At 46.7% G+C, this 23,496-nt stretch overlaps 1 protein-coding gene across 2 annotated transcripts in view; it reads left to right on the top strand.

Moving 5' to 3' along the window:
• LOC119169575 (sushi, von Willebrand factor type A, EGF and pentraxin domain-containing protein 1-like) overlaps positions 1-23,496 on the top strand; it is a 67,822-nt gene that overhangs the window by 22,914 nt on the left and 21,412 nt on the right. The window contains exons 10-21 of one of the 2 annotated variants that reach the window (XM_075875348.1): positions 874-971; positions 2,351-2,489; positions 6,948-7,160; positions 9,682-10,049; positions 12,501-12,696; positions 13,684-13,839; positions 14,928-15,089; positions 15,999-16,160; positions 17,919-18,170; positions 19,660-19,814; positions 20,685-20,964; positions 22,927-23,191. In XM_075875348.1, coding sequence (XP_075731463.1) covers positions 874-971; positions 2,351-2,489; positions 6,948-7,160; positions 9,682-10,049; positions 12,501-12,696; positions 13,684-13,839; positions 14,928-15,089; positions 15,999-16,160; positions 17,919-18,170; positions 19,660-19,814; positions 20,685-20,964; positions 22,927-23,191 — 2,446 coding nt within the window. The remainder of the gene's footprint in view (positions 1-873; positions 972-2,350; positions 2,490-6,947; positions 7,161-9,681; positions 10,050-12,500; positions 12,697-13,683; positions 13,840-14,927; positions 15,090-15,998; positions 16,161-17,918; positions 18,171-19,659; positions 19,815-20,684; positions 20,965-22,926; positions 23,192-23,496) is intronic. The other variant, XM_075875353.1, reaches the window with a different exon arrangement.

Below are 23,496 nucleotides of genomic sequence, written 5' to 3'. Positions count from 1 at the left end.
TAACAAAGCAGCCTGGAGGTGCCTTGCCAACCCGTCCGCTGAACTGGAGCTAACATTAATTCCCTCTGTAATTAGCACGTAAGTCGAGTTTAAGCCATGGTCCCCAAAATAAGGCGGCGCGTTTAGTCTAACAGCGCTCCAAGCATGATCTCGAAGTCCATGTTCACATACCTTGAGAAGACAGGTTTGCGCAAGGCTTACCTTACGAGCGCGACCGAGACGAGTCGCAACGCTCTTCCGCCACCGTAGCGTACAAAGACGCCACAAACGGGCTTGAGTACTCTACGAAACGGCACAGAAAAGGCCCATGAGGCCGGTCGTCAACGAATACGAGTTTTTAACCCAAGACTCAGCACAGTGCGGACAATCAAGGGATCGCGTGTGGTAGAGGGTAACTCCGAAAGACCGATCTAGCACACACACTTGTTAGCGGCGCCATGGTTACTACAAATGGGGCCAGCACACAATCGAGAAGTCGCCTGCAAAGGAAGCACGTGACTCCATCAATCCCCTCATTGTAGGCGCGCGAAAATCTCTCGTGGCGAGCAAATTAATGGTTAACAGAAACAAGCTCGTATGGAGAGGAGGCTGTTACTGCCGGCCAATGGGGACCGCAGCGTAGGCAAGTGACATGTGCTAGCGTGCCTTGTAGCAAGCGGCGAAATGTTGTGATGCATTGCTTGCGCTAGACGAAAAGGACTGGCGTCGTAGCTCATGTTGCCGAATGACGGCGGTTCTTGGCGCCCGAGCCGCGCAAGGTCGGCCCACACACTGGCGAACGAGGCGTCAGAGGGAAGGGCGTTTTCGGTTCACACAACCTATATTCAGACTTCTTTGGACCTCGCCAACAGTATTTCTTTTCCGCTGTTGCAGATGTCGAGCCACCAAGAATAATGAGCTGTCCCGACGATATCATCCTCTTCTCAGCGGCCAAAAAAGTTAATATCACGTGGGAAAAACCTACTTTCACGGCAAGTATTACCTCCAGAGATTTATGATATTTTTTCACAGAAAAGTGTTTTATTCCGGGGTCCACCTCGGCTCTCCTGACGTATTTCAGTCACAAAAATGACGTTGTAAAATGTAAACCAACAGATATTGCAATGAAAATAATGGGATAGAATCGTTCCGTCGCGAGGCGTCGAACCAGCGACCTATCAATCCACAGCGCACGGCGCTATGCACTTGACCACGAAACACTACATTGTCGAGGATGCTAACGACAAGCCATTTATACACACCATATACCATTTGGCGGTCTTCAGAGCTCCGTAACTTCAGCGCTGTTTTGTCGTGCGTAGCGAGATCGCACGATGGTTTCGCGCTGGGCGCGCACTCAAGGTAGTCGCCTTTAGCATTTCGATCTTTGAAAACTCCTTGGTTTCAATATGCGCCACCTCCACGGAGTGTGGTCTCTCCAGCGCGTGCTCATCAGATTTGTGATTGGGGGAGCCCGGAGGTCACGTCGCTTACTGCTATGGCCGCGTTTACGAAAGAAGCACGCTTCTCACACACAAAGTAAATATTGTGACTGTCCGCGCTTGTCCTGTGTATACTTGTGCGTTAGTTTCGTGCGTCTTTCTTTTTGGCTGAACAGCGCGCTTCAAGTGCCAAGCTGTTGCAGTCATTCGTCCGAGCACGTATAGTGTATGCTCATTTCGTGCGTGCCTTCTGCTTGAGGTGCGCGCTGCAATATTGAAGCTGGTTGTCGTTCTTCGCGTGAATTGCAATGCGTAGCTGTATAATTCATTCACATGCCCTTGTGGCGAAACAATTCACAATAAATGCTCAACTAACTTTGTGAAGACATGCTTCACTGTAATACCCATTCCAGAAAAGAGAGAGCAGCCTAGTTTTATTGCCTATTATCTTGCTTAAGCGCGTTCATACACAATCTATACAGTTTATTTGATCTTGAAGGTGAAAACAGCGTGAAAAAAGCTGTGTACCGCCTGCTTGAGCAATCCGGTTACCTTCCCCGAAGGCTGCAACGTGAACAGGTTGTACATGAACGCTTGAAGGTGAAAAGTTACAAGCTTTGGAGTGAGCCGTACTTCGGGCGTTGTGGTATGGCCACATGTTGTGAGTATACTGGTGCTTGCGAAAACCAGCGTCCACTGAATAGACTTATGGCTGTATATTCAAAAAAGTAAGTTAACCACTGTGAATCCAAAGAATCACTGTGAATTAAGGTCGAATCTACAAAGCTCTTTTCGCAATAGCAATAGTACGTTGCCCTTATCAACATATTATTACCCGAAGTCAAACTGAACATCCCCATCTAGAAAAAAAAATGTGCTTGATCGTCGGGCGTTACAGATGCATTTCTTTCTCCTTTACTGATGATTAGGATAACGGAGGAAATGTGACAATCACCCTCGACAGGCTACCTGGTCGTTTCACCTGGGGACCACCGAGTACCGTGAACTATACTGCGCGTGATGCAGCTGGAAACACAGCGTCTTGCACATTCAAGGTCATCGTGAAACGTAAGTGAGAAATATGTGCACAGATTCTACACCGCCAGCCGCTTGCCCCAATTAGCGAAGGCACTAACTCGCAACGCAAAGCCGCTCGCTCGCACGACACCAGAGAAAACGTGTTCACTGAATACTTAGGGCCAAAGAACGTTCCTTTCCTCCGTAAGGAAGCGTTCATTTTAGTGAGGCCTCCTTGTGTCAATCTGAAAGCTTCCTCACTTAGGACATCTCGGTGAAGGCATCCTCGGCGTTTCCTCAGCTTAAAGGGACTCTAATGTCAAATAACAATTTGCATCAATAGTGAAAGCTCAATGTATTACAACGTCTAAAGCGGCAATGTTTGCAAGTTAAGTGTCCTACTTAACGACAAATTAAGGTAAATGCACAAGACTACATGCGCTGCAGTAGGAGATCCTCGAAAATTCCCCATGATGTCAGACGAGCCGCCTACAATTATTCACTAGTAATCGATCTAGCTGCACTAATTAAAAATCTTCCTTGCATCAAGAGACGCAATAAAAGGCTGCTTGTTAATTTCTGTTTAATTCATGGAAAAAAGAACCGCCGAACGTTACTATGGTGAATGGCGTGAGTGGTTTGAAAATTCATTTTTCGGTATTCAAATTTAAGAATCTAAATGTGCCATTCATTCGACTTCTCAGTGTGCGTAGGTCATCTTGACCAAAGTTGAATTGCGTCCGTCGCATGGAATTTATTTTATTTCGACGGAAATCAGCGTATGAAAGCTTAATGAAAAATGGAGTGCCAGACAAGTGATATCTATGTTCACCGATTTTGTCGTGATTTGTCCACAGTGTGGTCTGCTGAGCATGACATTCCAAGCTGTTTAAGGCGAGCGTATTCGTATAATCCTCAATAGAACGCTGTTGAATCCACGGAGCACTTCAGACCATCCCGCGACCAGCGACATGACTTCTGGTGACAATCAGTCTGTAAACGGGCTGGTCATCCGCCCAATTAATCCACTGCTCCTACGATTGATATCATGCTGTTTCCTAACCAATGCGCTCTATCGAGAAAGAAGAGCTTCGTTAACACAATAGGGCAAGACCACTACATTTGAGGCACCACTGACGAATGATTGATTGATATGTGGGGTTTAACGTCCCAAAACCACTATATGATTATGAGAGACACCGTAGTGGAGGGCTCCGGAAATTTAGACCACCTGGGGTTCTTTAACGTGCACCCAAGTCTGAGCACACGGGCCTACAACATTTCCGCCTCCATCGGAAATGCAGCCGCCACAGCCGGGATTCGAACCCGCGGCCTGCGGGTCAGCAGCCGAGTACCTTAGCCACTAGACCACCGCGGCGGGGCACCACTGACGAATCATAAAGCCTCATGTAACCATTGAGATAGTCTGATTGGTCGGTTTTCTGCCGTTCACGCTTCCAAAAGAACAGCGGAGCTTCCTCTGTATTGTTTTTCCTGGAGGTGCGCTCAGTCCTGATAATATTCGACAGCTTTTCCTTGACTGTGGACTGCAGCCTGACAAAGCTCGATCGTATTTCTGTGAAAGGCCTGACCAGACGCGATGCTGATGTCCCGGCCAACGCTGGGGGAACCGAGAGGCTTGGAGAGTACAAGATATTGTTTCTTGTAATTTGTGGCACGCCGGCGGTTCGGAGCAGGTGCATGGCTTGTTGCACTGCCGTATTCGGCACTGTTGGGCGTGACGGCATTATGAACTCTGTGTGCGCGTTTACTTGAAATATATTTTTTGGACGATCGTAGGTGGTTTGGGGTCCTTTGGGGATCACCGGTAACAACTTCGAGTTCCCTCTCAGTGCGCGAACAAATCAATATTTCTCGACGAACCTTTGCAGTCTTGAAAAGCTGCATTATGGAGCAGAGTGAAGTGAAGTTCCGGAAGTACATTGTTTTACAACCAAGTTTTGAGAGGAGTTTCGAGGTCTTTTTTTTTCAGCAATTGATGGCTTTCAGCTGCATGCTGAATGACTGTTATAAAGACAACCTGAGTTGGATTTCCAAATTTCTTCCAATAACTGTAATCATTGCTCATTATATAATAACTATTTATAGCATTTATTTTTTAGGGCTATGCGATTTGGTCTATCAAAGATGAGGTAATATTTTAAGGATTAAGTTTGCGATTGACTCTTTAACCGTGGTAATCTATATTGATGCGCGTAGTAATGTTAGCTTCACGCACCGTTCTAAAATGCCTGGGATTTTCAAAGAAATCTATTTACCTAACTCTTCTGTGAGAGGCTAAGGAACCCAGTGCCGCAGCAGATAGCATGCGCTCTCAATATAGTAATTAGGTTTACATTCCTGCGATCATGTAAGACCCGCATAGAGAATATCAATAAAAATCAGCCAGCTGTAAGACCTAAAAGTTATCAACATTGGCACTTCGTTCTATTAAAAGAAGTCTATACTGTGGTAGAAACCTCATACGCTGCACCCACCCGCTCCTTGTAATGACAGAATGCAGCGATACCAATGAACTTTTGGCTGCGTGTGCCTCCATTGTGATTACAGAACGGGTCAACGAAAGGCTGTGAGCACCACAAGGCATGAACGGAGTCTTCCAGAGACCATCGGTGGACTGTTTGTGTCGTTGTAGTGTAAATTGGACGACGTAAAGACAAAAGAAACTCCCAAAGACAGTCGACAGACCAAAATTGGTGTCATGTCTCTTGTTGCGACTCCGGGTCCCACATGTCTCATTCTGGTAGCGGGCCCCCGTCCTAGGACCCATCGTCGAACAAGTCAGATGAGGCGCTCGTAACGACCACAATTATTTACATGGTTAGTAGCTGAGAATTCGAAAGGAGGTGATCAAGTGATCAAGAAGTCTGAAGAACTGAGCAGGAGAACTGAAAATATACAAAAGGTCTTGCGCTTATTTAGCGTGCGTTGGCAACCCTGGGCGCATTGTTCACGTCTTCAGCCAATACGGTGCTTGATAGTTTAGTTGCTCCACCCATGAAGGCGGGAAAAGACACCACACAATGCACGTGGAGAGGGCACCAGTCTACATGGTGCCCAAATATGGTCACGAACGCACTGCAAGGCTCTGCGCCATGCTCCCGACCTGGTTGAAATTAGGTGCCTTTTCTCATCTTCTAACTACTACCACCAACACGCACTGCACCACTGTTTTGCACACATCACCAAGATCTTGCGCACGTCCGATGATCTAGCCGACCTAGTTTTAAAGAACTCTTCTAGCATTTGGGTGACGTTCGAAAAACCGGCTCCCGGTACACGTGCCAAACTTGCCTTACTGCGTTCGGGTAGGACAATGTAGTAGCCTGACAGCTTATTATCAAAACATGCCCTCCATTTAGCCGATCATACGGAGAGAGGGTGAAGGAAGAGTGGTCGACTAATCCCTCGACGTCGAGGCACTGAAGCATGCTCCCGCAAGGGCTGCAGAAGATAGTGCCTTTTTTCTTTCTTTCAACCACACATTCAATCCCTCGTTGTTTGCCAGAAGGTGTGGCTTAGCTGCGAATTTCCGGGACTTCGCAAGGTGCAGCCACAACCGGTTCGGGTTTAGGTTTCATCCCAAATTGCAAATACTATGCTGGTTCCGGTCTCTCTAGATACACGGTGACCTCAAAAGTGGCACAGCTGTCTCCTTGTTTGCCACCAAAGCCTTGTACAAAGTCGAGCTCACAATGGTATTTCGTTGCTAATGCGTTTTATTTGCGCGGACCGGTACTGACACCCTTGTTCACGTTTTGCTGACAGGACATCAACCCGTCTTGACAGCACATTCTTGCTTGGATTGCGTCTAAATATTTTCGACCCGTTCAAAAAGGCCCATAGACTTCAATAGTGATGACGGTCATAACACTACCTAGTGTAAACGCGGCTTAAAAGAACACGGCCGCTCCAGGTACACTTTTGGCACCGTTGTTTCGTGTTAAGAGCAAAGCCTGTAACAGCTCCTGTCTGCTGGGGGGGGGGGGGGGGGATGAACACAAGGCGCACGCTGATTGTGGCAAGGAAAAGCAAAGGCGGCTGCCAAAAGATCACGAAGTGATGGAAGCATGCATACGCAAACGACGACGTGCTCGCTGATCTATGAGACGTGCGAATGCTCGGTTTCAGCGCGAGCTTCTGTCTAACGTTTGGACATCCATGTCATGTTTGTGACTTGTTTACCCACACCTCTTTCGCGCTCAAAAGCGACTTAGAAACAACTTAGCATCACCTAGCTAAAGGTTGGCAATGACATTGAGACAACCACACTAGACTTCACACTAGTCTTCAGAATCGTCCAGCTTTGCTGATTCGAACATTCCGCGACCAAGTAAAACGCTTTCCATTTCTTCTTCTCTTTTTTTTTGCACACACATGTATACAAATGCGCGCTCGCATGTACAGAAGAATTGCGTTTTTTTTTTTGACGCGAATCTGCGAAAAGATTCGCATACTAGAATGAATGTGTGCCTTATTTTCGTGCAGCCTACCCGTGCCCATACCTACGTGCTCCTCGGAATGGTTACGTGACGTGTGATGCGGATGACCAGCACTGTAGTGTCTCCTGTGAGGATGGCTACAGCTTCCCCACCAATCCAGAACCTCTGTACCGCTGCAAACAAAGGGCCAATAAGAATACCGCGGTATGGGTTACATTGAAAGGGAGAAATGCAAAATTACCCTCACCGGACTGTGCAGGTGGGTGTCCTTCTGATCTCTAGGCGCTGCATAACAGATCCACTGTTGTTCGTCTGTATCTTCTAGTTGAGCACTCCTGCTGTGATGGCGTGCCTAACGTGGCTCCGTTAGTGATGTCTTCGCACCAGTTTTGACACGACTACCGCCCACATTATTTTTTATAAAATAGCCACACTATGAGAAGCAACCTCTCCAGCATAAAAGTTTATAAGCCTTCTTGACGTACTGGCTCTATCCGTTGGAAAAGTGCATTGGGGTCATACCCAAATGAGGAAATGAGCTCTCTCAGTTTTCCCCGTGAGGTGATCCGAATACTTTTTCCAGTGTTCTAGTCCAGTGATATGCATTGCGCTTTTTTGCCAGCGAAGCTCTTAGTCAACCTTTCGCCGTCGTCGTTAGCAGCTCGGCGAAAGTACCAGTGCAGAGCGGGCGAGAAGAGGTGACCAATGATAGACCACGCTGGTTGCTAGAGAGGTTTTGGAACATCACCATGTGCCGCCATCATGACACGCTCCATCATCTTCAAATTTTGGGGTGTCACCATGGCTTTATCGCTTGACATCATGATGATATCATGTAATGTCCGTCATCATTAGATACCCGTCCATCTCGGGGAAGTTGATACGAAGTTAGGTGTGAACAATGCAAACAACTAAGAATCTTTACACAGACTCGGCGCAAGCTGTTTGCGCACTCCATCACAGTGACCATTCCGGGGGGAGGGGTCACTGTGATTCCGGGGGGGGGGGGTCACTGTAGCACAGATTCCGGGGGGGGGGTCACTGGGGGGGTCACTGTAGCAGTGCAGTTTCACCGTAGTGCTGCAGATTTATTCGAGCGTGATTCGATTTTGTTAGATTCACCAATCGAGTCTTCCGGCTCATGCCGCGGCGAATTCCACCTGGTGTCGTGTAATGAATATATGCACCCCTTACCTCTGCTGCTGCTTTCATCCTTCGAAAGTATGAATGTTCACAAAGAAAACCTTTGGTGCACTTTGAGAGCTCTCATGCCTCCTCGCAGTCATGACTTCCCGAGTGAACTCACGTGCCAAAAGAAGGAGGTGCCACTTGGAAGAGTTTGCCTTTGTGCCTGTGACTTCTTCTATCCGCGTTCTGGGGAGGAGGGATACATGACACACTGAACCTGTTTCGAGCTGCATATTTTGTGGGGCGCCAGGGAGGGAAGTAGACATGATCATATTTTATAGTCGTGCTCTGGATTATACAAGTGTCTTGTCGACGCCACGTGCGGCGTGTAGAACTACAGGACACCAGACCACCTTGCACACAGCAATGGATATACGGTCCACATCAGGTCCCTCTTAGACTTTGTCGAGTAAACACAGTCGCACCGTTTTATGCAAAAGTGAATGGATGCTGTTGGGTTAACTAAGAAAAGAAAAAGAACGCGAAGGCAAATCATATCCTGTCTCTCGCACTGCAGCTCGTTACGTCTTACGGAAAAGTGCGATCCCCGACCGTATAGCTTAAGCGTTACTATACTTATATTTAGCTTATTGCGTGACATCTCCTTGAATTGATATGCATCAAAAAGTGACATCGACAGTGCGAGATCACAGTACCGCGCATTTTTTGCGTGTTAACTTTGAAAAACGACACGTTGCGGAGGGGGCTGCCATAACTGTGTCCTTTAGTTACATTTTTCGCGAACATGATAAGTTTTGTACATTTTATTGCGATAGCAATCATATAGACACTCCCTAGAAGTTATGTACGTTGCCATCACGTTCTGCATAAAGTTTAAGTCAGTAACATCGTCCCGGGCATCGTATGTTGTACTGGCTAATAAAAATGCGCTAGCAGTGTCGAGGAAGGTGGCTGGACGAGAGTTGAAACGAGCCTGCCACCTCCGTCACCAGAAGGATGCATGCGATAACATCACCCCGCATGACAGGTCTGCCACTGAATGCTACTAAAGCAGATAAGAAACGCTCTGCTCGTCTTTCTTCAGAGTCGAACAAGCGTGAAAGGGCGCAGGTAGGGGGAGGTGGCGAGCTCTCTTGCTCGAGTAGTAACTTAGACTCTGACCAAAATTGCACAATCACAAATGCTATCTCAACAAACATGAGTAGAAAGTTCGTATACCCGTCTAAGCGTTCTGCTATACCCGCTTACTTCGTGTTGAGACAGCTGACAGCAAGAACACAAGTTTGCGTCCTGGAGCGATTGTATTTCTTTACGCCAGCGTTTCGTAGAATTACGCGCAATTGCACCTCAGAAAGTTAGCTGATAGCCTTACCTCGTATAACGGTAAAATTTGTCGCCACCACAGTGATTACTTCGCTGTTACGGCGAAACAGTTTTTTTTTTAAACTTAAGGGTTTCAAGAAGTTGTGCGCACCAAATCTCGCTATCGCAGACATCTACTATCCTCAAACGCACACATGTAGGGATCGAATCCAGCGTTTGTCTCTTGAAAATACGCTTACGTCAGCAGACTGATGACCCCTGTAACACATGCCGTTTTCGCGTTCTCACATTGCCATTCTCTTTTACAGCGTCGACTAGGAGCACCAAGGCAAACATGACCGTCGGCGCCACATACAAGACAAGTTCCTGCCAAAGAAGCGAAGCTGAAATGAGAGCGTTGAAGGCTAAATTCTTAGCGGTACTTATGGAAAAAATGGGCCATATACAAAAATTGTGTGGACGCAATAGTAGGTGCACCGTGGAAAATGTGTCCATCAAATGCGAGCACAAGAATGCCTCGAACAGGATAGCTGGTGTGAGCCAGCGGGTCAAGAGACAGCTTACAAAGAGGCAGGCCCAGAAGGGAGGCGAAGATGACGAGTTCGAACTCTTCTTCTCGTTCGACCTTCCGCTGGACACCAGCTTCAACGCCACGGAACTGATCGACAGTTGCGAGGTAATACTTTCTTCTGATTTGCTATGGCTTGTGAAGCTAGCGTCTGCAACTTATAGGTTCATGAATGTCACTTAATCAGTTAACGCTGTCTCAAGTGTTGCGCTTTTACCACTCCTGCCGATGCGATGAGCATGGTGGACACAATTACCACCTTCTATATTTATTGAAAACGAAAGTAAAGATCTTGTATCAATACGCGCACGCACGCACGAATGCATGCTTTAACCCACTATCTTTTTTCTCATAAATATTTTAGCCTCTAGCGTAGAGCACAAGCAAAGAACCGAGTGACAACAAACTTACTAATACCCCTGTCACACGGCCACCACCAAACTCCGTTAAACACCGTCAACGTAAATCTCCCCTAGGGGTTTCGACGGAGAATGAGTTGTGGCAGTGTCACACGGCAATGGCAAGGTTGCAACAGTTGCCGCGAGGGGGCTCAGCTGGCGCTGTTTGATTTTCGGAAAAGCATTCTAACTGCATCTCTATTGATTTTTTTTTGTGAATCGTTGTTGTGCGGTTTTTACAAAAAAGCACTATTAAGTAAGTATGTGACTAACAAACCATTAAAAATAATTTCAAATAAAAACGCATTTGCTAAATGTAGCAATGCTGCTAGTGACGCTGGCCACATTGTGCTTTTAGTTGTTTTCTTGCCGGTATACATGCTCGGTACGAAAGTTCTTATGCTTCCTTGCCTCGTGAGCGCACATTTTGTGTTCTTCAGCCATGAGTGACACAGCGAACGACGTGAGGAAGTGGTACGATATTGCGCTGGTAATGACGTTGATCGGCTGGCGCCGGCCGTCCCGACTCGCGAGGCACGGTGTGTAAAGCATCGGTGTTGAGAGTAAGAGAACTGTGGCGGGCGTAAATATATGTAAACAAACACACGCAGTGATTGAGTACTACAACAACAAAAAAAAAAAAACGTTTAATACTGCCAAAATGTATTATTCTTTCACTGCAGCCACTTCGTGCTAGAAATGTTTCTCTGACCTCTAGACTGCTGGGGACGAGAGTACCTCGTTTTGCTGCGAAAGGAGATCGTTGAAAGTCCTTTGCGAAATGCTCCGTTTATCTTCGTTTGCGTAAGGGTGGCCGTGTGACACGAACCGCATCTTCGTTGTAGTAAGGACAAGGGAGTTAAACGGTCTTCGCGGGTGCCCGTGTGACAGGGGTATAAGTCACCTAGTCCTCTACTTGTGTTGTGCCCCGATGCTTGAATGGAATACCAACCGGATGTCTTTCTGGTTAACCTCCCGCCCTTCTTCCTTCCTTCCTTCCTTCCTTCCTTCCTTCCTTCCTTCCTTCCTTCCTTCCTTCCTTCCTTCCTTCCTTCCTTCATTCCTTCCTTACTTCCTTCCTCCCTCTCTTCCTTCCTTCCTTCCTCCCTCCCTCCCTTCCTTTTTTCCTTCCTTCCTTACTTCCTTCCTCCCTCCCTCCCTCCCTCCCTTCCTTCCTTCCTTCCTTCCTCCCTTCCTCCCTCCCTCCCTCCCTCCCTTCCTTCCTTCATTTTTTTCCTTTTTCTTACGTCCTCCCTCCCTCCCTTTCTTCCTTCCTTCCTTACTTAATTTTCCTTTTTTCGCTTCCTCCCTCCCTCCCTCTCTCCCTTCCTTCCTCCCTTTCTTCTTCCCTTCCTTACTTCATTTTTTCCTTTTTTGCTTCTTTCCTTATTTCCTTCCTTCCTCCCTCCATCCTTCCTCCCTCCATCCTTCCTCCCTCCCTTCCTCCCTCCCTCCCCTCCTTCCTTAATTTTTCCTTTTTCCTCCCTCCCTCCCTCCCTCTCTTCCTTCCTTCCTTCCTTCCTTCCTTCCTTCCTTCCTTCACGTCTCCAAGCGACTGAGACTGTGAGGGACGCCGTATAGTAGAGAGGTCCAAATAGTTTAGAGCATTTGGAGTTATTTAACGCGCACTGACATCGCACTGCACGTGGCCCTCTGGTGTTTCGCCTCCATGGAAATACGACCACCGAGGCCGGGATCGAACCCGCGACTTGCTGGTCAGAAGCCAAGCGCCATGACCACTGGGTCCCCGCGAAGGTTTCCTATTGAGACTCAAACCACCTGCTTGCAGGTGTATATGATGTCGATACACGAACCCGCGAAGCATGAAGGCATTAGAATCCTTTCAAACGTGCAGGGTATCGAACATTCGACCTACGAAATGTATTGTGGTTCGAACCCAAAACATCCTAAGCAAGTTTATATCATTTAATAAATAAATCAATAGCGATAAATACAAACTACGCAACAAAGCAAATGTAAGGGGGGGAGGAAATAAGAACCATAGCACTTCCGCATGGGTTATAAACGGCGAGGGCGTTATCTACATAACCTATTAAGGAACATGTTACTGGAGGTCTGACTTTGAATACGTGCGTTTAGTAACTGCTTTTCAGAGCATGTGAGATGCGTAATTTTGTTTTTATTTACTTATTTTAACTAGGACTGCAAGAACTCGAGCCTGGTCCCTCCGAGTGCAGCGGAGGAGACTGCAATGACGCGGCTGATGCAACAAGCATTGAGCGAGGCATTCAACGAAACAGCTGCCCAAACATTTCCTGACGCTGCTCTTGTGGAAACCACACACTCGATAAAGTCTGCCTGCGGTAGAGGACAGGTGCCCAATGGACTGCTGTGTGGTAAGTGTATGAGCTGCTTGCGAGCTACACAAGTGTCATCGTAGCTTCCCCAATCTTTGCTACCTACAATGATACTACAGTTAAATCACTCCGTTTTATTTACACGTGCAATTTGACCGACTTTAACTCACGTACGGCAAGCTGCATATCGAGCACCGAATCCATAATGAGAGTAGGCCAGTGAGAAGCAGCACTGAAATATTGGTGTCCGTGGCCTCTTAGTACACTTAATTAAGCGCAAATAGAGGTAAATGCTATTGGAAAATTCGAGGGCTTTCGACGTAACCTTGCTCTACAAGCTAGGGCATGCAGTTTTTTATTTATCATGTGGTCGTATCTGAATACAATTGAATGATGGCTGGCGAAATGCTAACCCGTAAGAAGTGCAACAAAAACAATACCCACTGAATTTTCGAAGATTTTGTTGCCTCTGGATTCGCAAGAACGAGAGCTCTGCCACAATTAAAAACATTTAATTAACCTAATGAAACAACAATAAATAACGTCACCTCACACGCGGCATTGGAGTACCCTAGGTGTTTAAATAAACACAGCTAGATATCAGGTACGTTAAATCGTGATTCTCACTCATTCATTGTTAACTGCACATTTCTATACGGGTGTCAAAGTAACCATCAAATTAGACCTCAGCAGGAGATTTTTCGATCTGCACGCACAAAAAGCTAACCGCCGATAAATTTCACAATAAAGTGTTCAAAAAAGAGAAATTCTCAGATGGTAGTGCTATCCTCTTCACGACGCAAAAAAGAAATTTTTTTACGGTGCCATTCTAGAAAGCGCCGTAAGGTTACGTGACCAAACGAATTTCATGCTATGTGACCGAACGAGCCCCGCAAAAGCATCGCCTTGCCGTGGTGTGCCATTTTCTCGCATTTTAAACGGAAGTGTTCTCCGAACCTGTTAACAGCATTTCAAGTCTGGTACTTCAACTAATAATTGAACGAAACTAATCTTTCCTCGACACAGTGAATTGCCCCGTTGGAACCTATTACTACGAGAACAGCTGCATGCCGTGCCCCATTGGAACATATTCCGACAGGGAAGCCAGCGAAACCTGCGACCTCTGCCCGGACAACAAGACCACGCTGGAAGGAAGGGCTGCCTCAGCGTCCGAGTGCCTAGGTAACACGAACTATAAGCTTGAAAGAAAATTATTTACATCATACGTACAAACTCCTATCAACAAAGAAGCTGTCGGGACACGAACCGTGTGTTTTTGTGAACGTGCGAAGAAGTTAGAAATGTCGATGATAACTCTCGTCCGCATAACGTGCGATTGTCGGAACAGGCCAACCGAACTTAACTATCCGCTAATAGCTGGCCGAATTTCTGAAAGGAAGCAGTGGGAGAGTTTGCTCACCAGCGAGGATCTGCGGATGCAACTACCTCAACCAGGCGCAACGGGCCTCTTATGCCAGTAGAGGCCTGGAATAGGGGCTCCACCCACCCGCTCTCCATACATTTTTACTTAGTTTACTTCGCCCAGTGTAGTGCAGCCAAGCGAAAGCACATCGGTTCACTCTTCTTGCCTTTTCTTTTCTCCTTCTCCTTCTTAAACGCCATAGTCAACGCTTAGAGATTTGCTGTACCATGTAATTGAAAAAAAGCAAGACGGTGCAAACATGTCCCACCATGAGGTTCAGCCCAAAGCTGACAATACAAAACAACAAATGAAAGCACCAACCCACAGACCACAACACAATTCATCCTTGCTATACTACTAGTCTTCTGGAAGCAATGCTAAGGTTCGAGCAATAAATCGTAGTTCAAGCACACCACACACTCAAAATGCCACTTTTGTTGGTGACGCAGTTGGTAGAGTTCTCTTGCCTAAGCCTCTAAAGTTCCTGTGAACTGTGTCAAATATTCTTTCATAGCATGTTTTTTTTTTGCATGCGACAGTCACAGATCTAATGCACTGAGAGAAGACTGTCCCGAGAAAACGAGAAAAAAATGTGTGGAAGCTGCGAGAATACGAGAAAAGCTTATGGACCCAACTAGTTTTGATGATTTACTTCATACGGTACAATAATACGTCACAGAAACATTCGTAATGTCCAAAAGCGATTGCAGTCACGTTTAAAGAAGTTGGCGTGCGGAGGTGATCAGAAGGGATGAGATCAAATCAGCGCGAATGCTATGTTGTATTAGAGTGCTCCTTGACGCTACGTGCCTCGAACTTACTTCAATCACTCCCATGTCTCAAAAAGATCTGTGTGCGCCTGGAACATGGTCAACGACCGGAAAGGAGCCTTGCATTGCGTGCGATCCACACTCTTACCAGGACGAAGTAGGCCAGCACTCGTGCAAGACGTGTCCCCGAGGCTTGTCGACTGGCTACTGGGGTGCCGGATCATCCTCCGAATGCCAAGGTGATTGCGTTTTCCAAAACGCTGGATGTACACTGCTTCTATGTTATTGCTTTTCCAAGAAAGTTTTATGTGATCTTCGCAAGGTTTCGAAGTTCAGCATAAAGATACAACGTGCTTGCACTATCAGCTCTGAAGTGCGCACCAGGCGTGATTCGGTCGCCGAGCTCAGAAAAGCCGAAACTCCAGTTGAACAGCAATAAATCACAGCCCCTAATAGAACACTGCAAGACTTAGCGTTCTCATTTCACTCCGTGTTTCAGGTGAAGGTTTTCGTTAAAGTAACTGAATGAGGTAAAAACGGCGTACAGATGCCGAGAAGTTTTTGATTAGGAAATGGGCTGTGCTAAAGAAATGCTCAGCCGGCGTAAAATTATTCGACAAGCGGAACTTTTTAAAGTTTCTTACTCAGTAGTCATGTGAATCACGTGGGTTATGAGTATTCTTCAGAACTGGCCACGACGTAAGTGGCGTGATGATCGTTTTAACGTTGAACGCCATAATTTTGTGGGTTGCGTTGAGCGGACTAGAGAGTAGGTCATTTTCAAAGCAAAATATTTCTGGACCATGACACAGCGCCCGGTTCCAAGCTTTGAAAGCGACGCTGACATTGCTAATATGTTTAAGAATTAACCAGTATTTGTGATCAATTGTAGATTTCACTGGTAGATGTAAAGGACTATAGCGCGTGTTCGGATGTGTTCGTCTTCCTCCTCACCTTGGTCCCCTTGGTCTGCCTTGGTCCCCTTTCTCTTGAGTAGGATAGCAAAACAGGCACATGTTTGGTTTACATCAGAACCGTTCATTCTTTCTATCTTTTTTCTCATTCTGCTCACCAAATTCAATTTTTCGTAGGCATGTGTTGTGCCAGAAATTCACTCCAGTAACTGAGTTGAATCTCCTTTTTCGCAGTTGTCTGCAATCCAGGAATGTACTCCCTGAACGGCCTGGCACCATGCAAGCCTTGTCCCGTTGGCGAGTACCAGCCTGCCGCGAACCAGACTTCATGCCTGAAGTGCCCCGGTGGACTTGGAACGCGCACTGCTGGAACGGTGGACAAATATGACTGCGTGGGCAAGTAGAACCCTTTTTTATTATTCTATTTGTGCAGGCCATAAGGCCTTTTAGCGGCGCCAAGTTTTGGTACAGCCGGTAAGCACATAAATGCTGTTCCGTCGGGGATTTGATGTGGCTGTTTTCATACGTGTTAGCCACTGTAATCATCTCATCACTTTACCAGACGTATCGAGAAACTGACGCATTTGAAACGTTTTCGAGTCGTGGTGCATTCAACATGGAACAGCAATGCCTGCACATAAACAGTAAGATACCACTGTCACTGCTAAGGAAATATGTTAGTATACATTAAAAATGAACCAAGCAGAGTATAGTGAAACAAGAGAAACCAAGGTAAGACAACGCTGCCAGCGAGGGTTTTCATTTGATTGATATGTGGGGTTTAACGTCCCAAAACCACCATATCATTATGAGAGACGCCGTAGTAGAAGGCTCCGAAAATTTTGACCACCTGGGGTTCTTTAACGTGCGACCAAGTCTGAGCACACGGGCCTACAACATTTTTGCCTCCATTGAAAATGCAGCCGCCGCAACCAGGATTCAATTCAGCGACTTGCGGGTCAGCTGCCGAGTAACTTAGCCAATAGATCACCATAGCGGGGCATGTCAACGAAGGTTACTGGAGATGCTGTGTTCAGTAATAATGGCGACCACTGCTGACATTGGTACCACAATGGCTTCATTCACACCAGCACGGTTGGCTATGCAATGCGAAAGTATCAAAAGAGTAAATAAGCTGGTTTCGATGCAAGCGTGTGTTTCTTTAGAAAGACCATTATGAAGGGTTGGTAAAAACTTCGCAGGCCACGCTGCCATATTTGTAGATATATCGGATAGCGGCCTACGAACTTTCAATCCTCCACCCTTCTTTTTTTTACTGAGCATATTAAGCGTCATAATTGCAGGTATGTCGTTACAAGGCCGGCAGTCCATTGACATGCTTTTAATAGAATGAGTGAACGAATAAATGAATAAATAAATGTGCCAATAAACTTATACAAGTTGACCCATTTCGCACACTTATGCCAAGATTATTCCCCTGAAATATGAAGTGGCGTGCCAAATGGCCAGTCACATTATCGTTCGTGTGAACAACACTCATTTAGGACCCTTCAACTTTTAACATAACTTGCGTTGGAGTTGTAAAAGGTGTTATTTCTACTCACGCTGTGCCCCTTTTCAATGCCTGACATCACGGCTACGTTGTATCCATACGTTTGTACAGGAAGAGACATGTGTCAAATTTTTCATCGAGTGTAACAGTTAACCGTCCTATACGTATCTAACAATGCTTTGATGGCTGGCGTCAGTTGACAGTTGATACTATTTGTGCGTTTGCACCAATGTGTTTACAGTGCCTTGTGACTTTTCGCTTGGTTTTGATTGGCCCTTGTGCAACAATTTTCAGATTTTGAGGCAGCCGACTTGAAAAGTTTCCCACCTTCAGAGCTCTCTGTACTTAGAAGAAATGTAATCAACAGCTATCAAAAATGCAAGACGACGGTTCTTAACCGGCAACAGGACTCATGATTGTGACCTGCTCTCGAATTATTCGGCATCAGAGCTTAGGTACTGGTGAACCCTATAGCTGTTGGCTACCGAGGCCTTTGCGTTCTTTAGTACTCATCTCGCTTTCTGTTCGCCAACCAGAATGCGAAAGAACGCAAGAGTTTGAGGCCCTAACGGCTCCGGGTCTCCAGTAGTGAAACTCTGTTTTAACCCCATTTACGTTAACTCTCACTGCTTGCCCTACAGCGATCAGCTACTGCAACGAGCTGCAGCCATGCGCCAACGGGTCGACGTGCGTAGACGAAGCGACTGGCTACAGGTGTGTGTGCCCCGAAGGCCTGCGTGGACCACGCTGCGAAGAGAATTTGCCCGACTGCGAGCCCGATACATGCCATAACGGTGCAACGTGCGTTGACGGCGTCGGCACGTTCACTTGCTTGTGCCCTCCCGGTTACACTGGCACTAACTGCGAGACCAACATCGACGATTGCGCTTCAGGTGAGGACCCGCAGGGGAAAAAATACGATAGAAGAAAACATGGGAGCGTAATGCGTGAACTTGATTATGCCTCCTTGCTCTTCGTCCTATGGGAGAGTCACGTTTAAGAACGGTAGACAATAAATAACTAGTCCAGGAATGAGTTATTCCACAGTGCTGCATTCCTTGAGCACTTGCAATATAGCACGCGAGAATCGGGCAAGGAAGGCAGTCTCTGAAAGCCTACTTTCTTTCGCTGTGCAAGATATGCGTTTTTGTGATGTACAGTGTCAATTTTTATGAAAGAAAACACGGCGACGCGCAGCCTGCGCGCTTCAGCGGCTGCTGGCAGCACGTTGAAGCTCCCGGGGAGCGAGGGCAACCACAGGGTTTTTTCGCGTCATCTCGTGGCGAGCGAAACAACTATTCCTTGCTGATAAAGAACGAAAAGATTGCGACCCCTCCCCCCTAAAGCTGATTACCTGCTCTCTCGGGATGGCCTTGAAGAAGGAGGGGGTTGCAATTTTGCCGCTGGTTCCATATCAGTGACGAATGGTTGTTTTCTTCGCCGCGAGATGACGCGAAAAGAGACTGTGGTTTCTCCCGCTCCCACTTGAACGCGCTGCCAGCAGCCGCCGGAGCGCGCAGGCGACGCGTTCCCGTGTTCCCTTTCATAAAAACCGACACTGTACACCCAGGCTCTACGACAAACTAGCTGAGGATCCCCGTTTCCATGTTACACCATGAATGCTGTAGGATATTTTCCCCGTGAATGCAGCAGAAAGCACATTTAGATTTATACACATATATAAGCAGTGACCGGCCAGAAGAAGAACTAGCATCTGCTGCTTCAACTTACGGTCACATCGTCCCACTGTACAAATATTTTCGGGTGACAAATGCTGGTAAGGTGCCTATTGTATAGACACTCTGCCTAGACAGTTTATGCTAAACGTGTAAGAGTCACGTTTGAAAGAATCATGTCAGATGGCTGAAGTATGTTGTGCTATAACAAGATAGAACATCTCGTTTTTCGTACGTTAGAAATTTGGTGCCTGCATAAACACTGTCAGCATGCCCAAAGCGAAGTTTTCGTTTCTGACTAGACTGCGAGGCAACAAGTGAATTGTGTCAGCGGAAGATAAAGTGTACTAGTCAGCTGATCTGTGGTGGTGACTGCGTATATAGAAAATATCGACTATATTTTCGCCCTCATGTACGAAATATTCGGATTGGCTGCCATGAACATTGACGTGCTCATATTGTTCTTGAATAAACATGACTCGTTTAATGTTCGATCATGCTTGTGCTTAATATCCAGTTTCCATCGTCCGAAGTTAGTTGCCGAAAGTAATGTCTTCATGTTGGCTCCAAAGTTTTGAGCACATGCCAGTTACGCCTACTTGCACGAGCAGCAATTTCAAGTTTGTCCCCACTTGGGAACTTTGCGAAAGGCTGACAACGTGGTGGGTTCATCGAGTTGCTTGATTCATACGTACAAAAATTGCAGGGCCCTGTCTCAACGGTGCCACCTGCATTGACGGCATCGGCAAGTTCGCTTGCAAGTGCGCCAAAGGTTTCACGGGCAAGCAGTGCGAAGCGACGTTCCACGACTGCGCGACGAGCCCGTGTCTCAACGGTGGCACGTGCTTCGAGAGCATCACAGTAAGTCTAATCATCGTTTTAACTTATCTGTAAATGTGTTACAGTTATAACGAAGACGGTGGTGAACGATGTCACAGGACACTTCCAAGTTGGTTTCCCCAGAACGGCTACTCACGATACGTGGATATGAATACCTGATAATAAGTGTCCGAGTTCACTGTCTTTAAGCCATGATATAGTTATGAGGGGGGCCGTGCTGGAGGGCTCCGGAAATGCTTACCACTGGGGCTTGTTTGACATTCCCCTGGACCTAAATAACCTCAAACATTTTCACCTCCATCGAAATGTGGCCGCCGCGGCCAGGATTCGATCCCGCGACCTTCGGGTAAGCAGAGGAGCGTGATAACCACTAGACTATCTTGGCAGATGAAATTGAAATTATTCTTTTTCTGTGGCTAAATGGCACAATCTTGAAAATAATTTTGGCGCTTGTTTAGTTTTCTGAACGAGTAGCATGTAGGCATAATAATATCTGTGGTATCACGTGCCAAAACCACTATAATATGATTATGAGGTATACGCCGTAGTGGAGGGCTGCCGAAATTTCGAGTATCTGGTGTTCTTTAACGTGCACTGACTTCATGAAGTCCGTGGACCTGTAGGATTTCACCTCTATCGAAATGTGATCACCGCGTCCGAATTAGACTCCGCCACCTTTGGGTCTGTAGCCGAGTACAGTGATCGCTAATGACCACCGTGGTGTACAGGGGGATGCATGCCTGCGCTAGGCATTCAGCACCACCTCTCCCCCGGCGGGCCGCTTTCACGAGCTTTATTTTATGTGACATAGCTGGCAATTGCTCGGCAAGTTACTGGCGCACTAAAAATGTTCGTGAGTTTGCTTATATGACCTGGCCATTCTTCCCGCAGGGCTTTCGATGTTGCTGCCCGAGAGGTTTTCAAGGCAAGACATGCGAGCTGGCGGAAGACGCGTGTTGGCCGAACCCTTGCCTGAACAACGGTTTGTGCACGAAGAGAGGAGACTCGTTCCAGTGCGCCTGCGTGCCGGGCTTCCAAGGCCGTCACTGCGAGAGGAAGGTGGACAACTGCGCTTTGTCGCCGTGCCATAATGGCGGCACATGCGTCGACGGACTCGGCTCGTTCACGTGCCAGTGCCACGGACTCTACACGGGCCCCACTTGCACGGAAGGTGAGAGAGAACTCACACGGCCCCTGATTGGTCGTTCTGATTCACTATAGCTAGTTTGACAAGTACCTCTACTCATTCGTCTGGCTGATGTAGACTGCACATGTGTGGGCGCCCGCTGCGTCATTTGTTTAGGTCAAATCTCCACGCCTACTTTCTCTTTAGGTCTTACAATCAATCAATCAATCAATCAATCAATCAATCAATCAATCAATCAATCAATCAATCAATCAATCAATCAATCAATCGATCGATCAATCAATGCGCCTTTCATCAACATCGTCGTGTCATTGTATGATGCACGACTACCACGCCAAAACTATCACCAGCATAACGAAGGTGTGCAGCTAGACCAATACAGTCGCTGAGTGACATGAGATTAAAAAATACAAAAGTAGAAAACTCTCCGAAGGGCTCGTTTTTTGTATTATAAGTTAATGGAAAATGAAAAAAAATGAGCAAGAGAAAACAAAAGGGAAATTATTTGTGTTTTCTTAGCTGTACTGTAAAGATTCTTATTTAAATCGAAAATAAGTAAAGTAGACAAAAAAAAAATCACCCCTCCGAAACCGCAACTTTCGAGTTACGCGTTCGAAGCTCAGCCCTTTCAGTTACGATGGAGAGCACTCTCTCGCCCACCTTTTTGCGGTGTGTTTGTGTGCCTACTACTTGGGAGTTGGATAAGCAGAATGAACAGTGGAAATGCCGCTGACGTATGGCCGAAGCTTCAATAGGAGGACCTACCTTTGTCAAAGGCGCCTTGTCATCCTTGGCATGTTGGTTTTAGGGGGGTGAGTAGTGATGTCATTTCCTGCATGTGGTGATGCGTGTCCATGTTGGTAAGCGCCGTCTAGGAAGAACAAAAAATTATAAAGCCGAAGAGTTCAGGCCTCGCTTCATTTTAAGTTAGGTTGCAATGATATAAAGAGGTCTCTTGCCACTTTTAGCCCTGGGAGTAAGTAGTGAAGACTTTTTTTTCCAGGGCCTAAGGGCGTCACAGGGCACGTGATCTTTGCATGAGGTGGCGGCTGACCAATAAATCCTCGCATTATATCCTAGACATAACTCATGCGCATGCTTCGGATGCGTAATACGAATGTTGTGGGTTCTGATTCTACCCAGTGAAAGGGCGATTTTTTCTGCACAGTTTACTTTCTTTCAGTTTAAAGCGAGCATCATTACAATACAGTTGAGTAGACATCAAAACTTCCCGTCTAATTATTTTGGCTTAATTTTATGGGGGCAATTTTCACAGCCACGCTGCTAGAAACGGCGGCGAAATTCTTGGCGGTTGTCATACTGTGCGAAGCGGCCGCCACTTGGCTGCCTCCTTGAAGTCTATTAATAAAACGGAGGCAGCTCTACGCTCTCAATCTTCAATAGTGCCCTGTCCCTGTAAGGGACCTCATGTCCCGGCACACCGCAGTGCCCTCGGGGCAAACGGAGTGGACTAAACGCGGCTTCATTCATTCACGTTAAAGAAGACAGGGTGGCCAAAGTCATCTGGAGCCCTCCGCCACGTAATGTACGATAGCGTGACCCGCTTTCTTAGGTTTAATCCAAAGTCAAGGATAAGCGTGGATCGCCAATCCCCAACTAGAATGATTTCGGAACGACTATCGAGAAATGCCGCTGATGTTTGCACATCTGCAAAACAAACCTGCTTAACTCTGGTCAGTTTTTACACCTGCCTGAGCAAAGCTTATTTCCAATAAATCATTTAATGATTGGTAAATTAAGTTCAGGCGGTGATTAGCTCTTTATATGTCACGCTATATAAATTGCGCATAGCGGTTTTTTGGCACAAAGTTTATGAATGTAATGCTCGCTATTTTACATCCGTCATACATTGCGTAATTGATAGCAGTGCCACAGACAATCCATGCAATTAAGAGCGACTCTGTGATCTTGAGAACAGCGAAATGACAGCAAAAAATTTATTGAAATCTTTCCCGTCTTTTCCAGTCCTGTCGTCGCAATTCACATTGCACTTTCGGGAAGCATCTGTTCTAAACTACGCCATGTTTCCCGTCAAACGCTACCTGCGTGCCCTGACTCTTTCCTTCCACATGAAGACGACCCAGACCAAGGAACGTGGCACGGTGTTCTCGTACGCATTCGTCGACCCGCGTACCAGCAAAGTCCAGGACAACGCCTTCACAGTCTCTGATCCCAACAAGTTGCTTCTCTACGTGTACGGCGAGAGCTACGACACCAAGGTGGTTGCAAAGTGAGCAATGATTCGTGTTTGCAGACTTTTTTTCGCTTGTAGTTTGCCGCCTTATTCCGCGACTGAAAGGCTGCCGTAGATATTAGAACAGTGAGAACTTTGCCTTCCAATTTGGTGGGGGATTCGTGCAGACTATTACCAAGCGTACGATTCCGCGGAACAAATAATCATGGAAAGCGCGGTGTACGTAGAATGTGGTATCGCAGTGCAGTTTCTAGAGTGAGAGCAGGTGTTAAATGTTGAATAAAAAAAGAGAAAAAAAAGAGAGGCGAGAGATCAAGAGCAATAAAATGTAGGTAGAATAG

This window comes from Rhipicephalus microplus, chromosome 2, assembly GCF_043290135.1.
Source record: "Rhipicephalus microplus isolate Deutch F79 chromosome 2, USDA_Rmic, whole genome shotgun sequence".
Lineage (NCBI taxonomy): Eukaryota > Metazoa > Arthropoda > Arachnida > Ixodida > Ixodidae > Rhipicephalus > Rhipicephalus microplus.
Note: the sequence above shows the minus strand (reverse complement) of the source record. Positions and strands in the feature narration are given on the sequence as shown.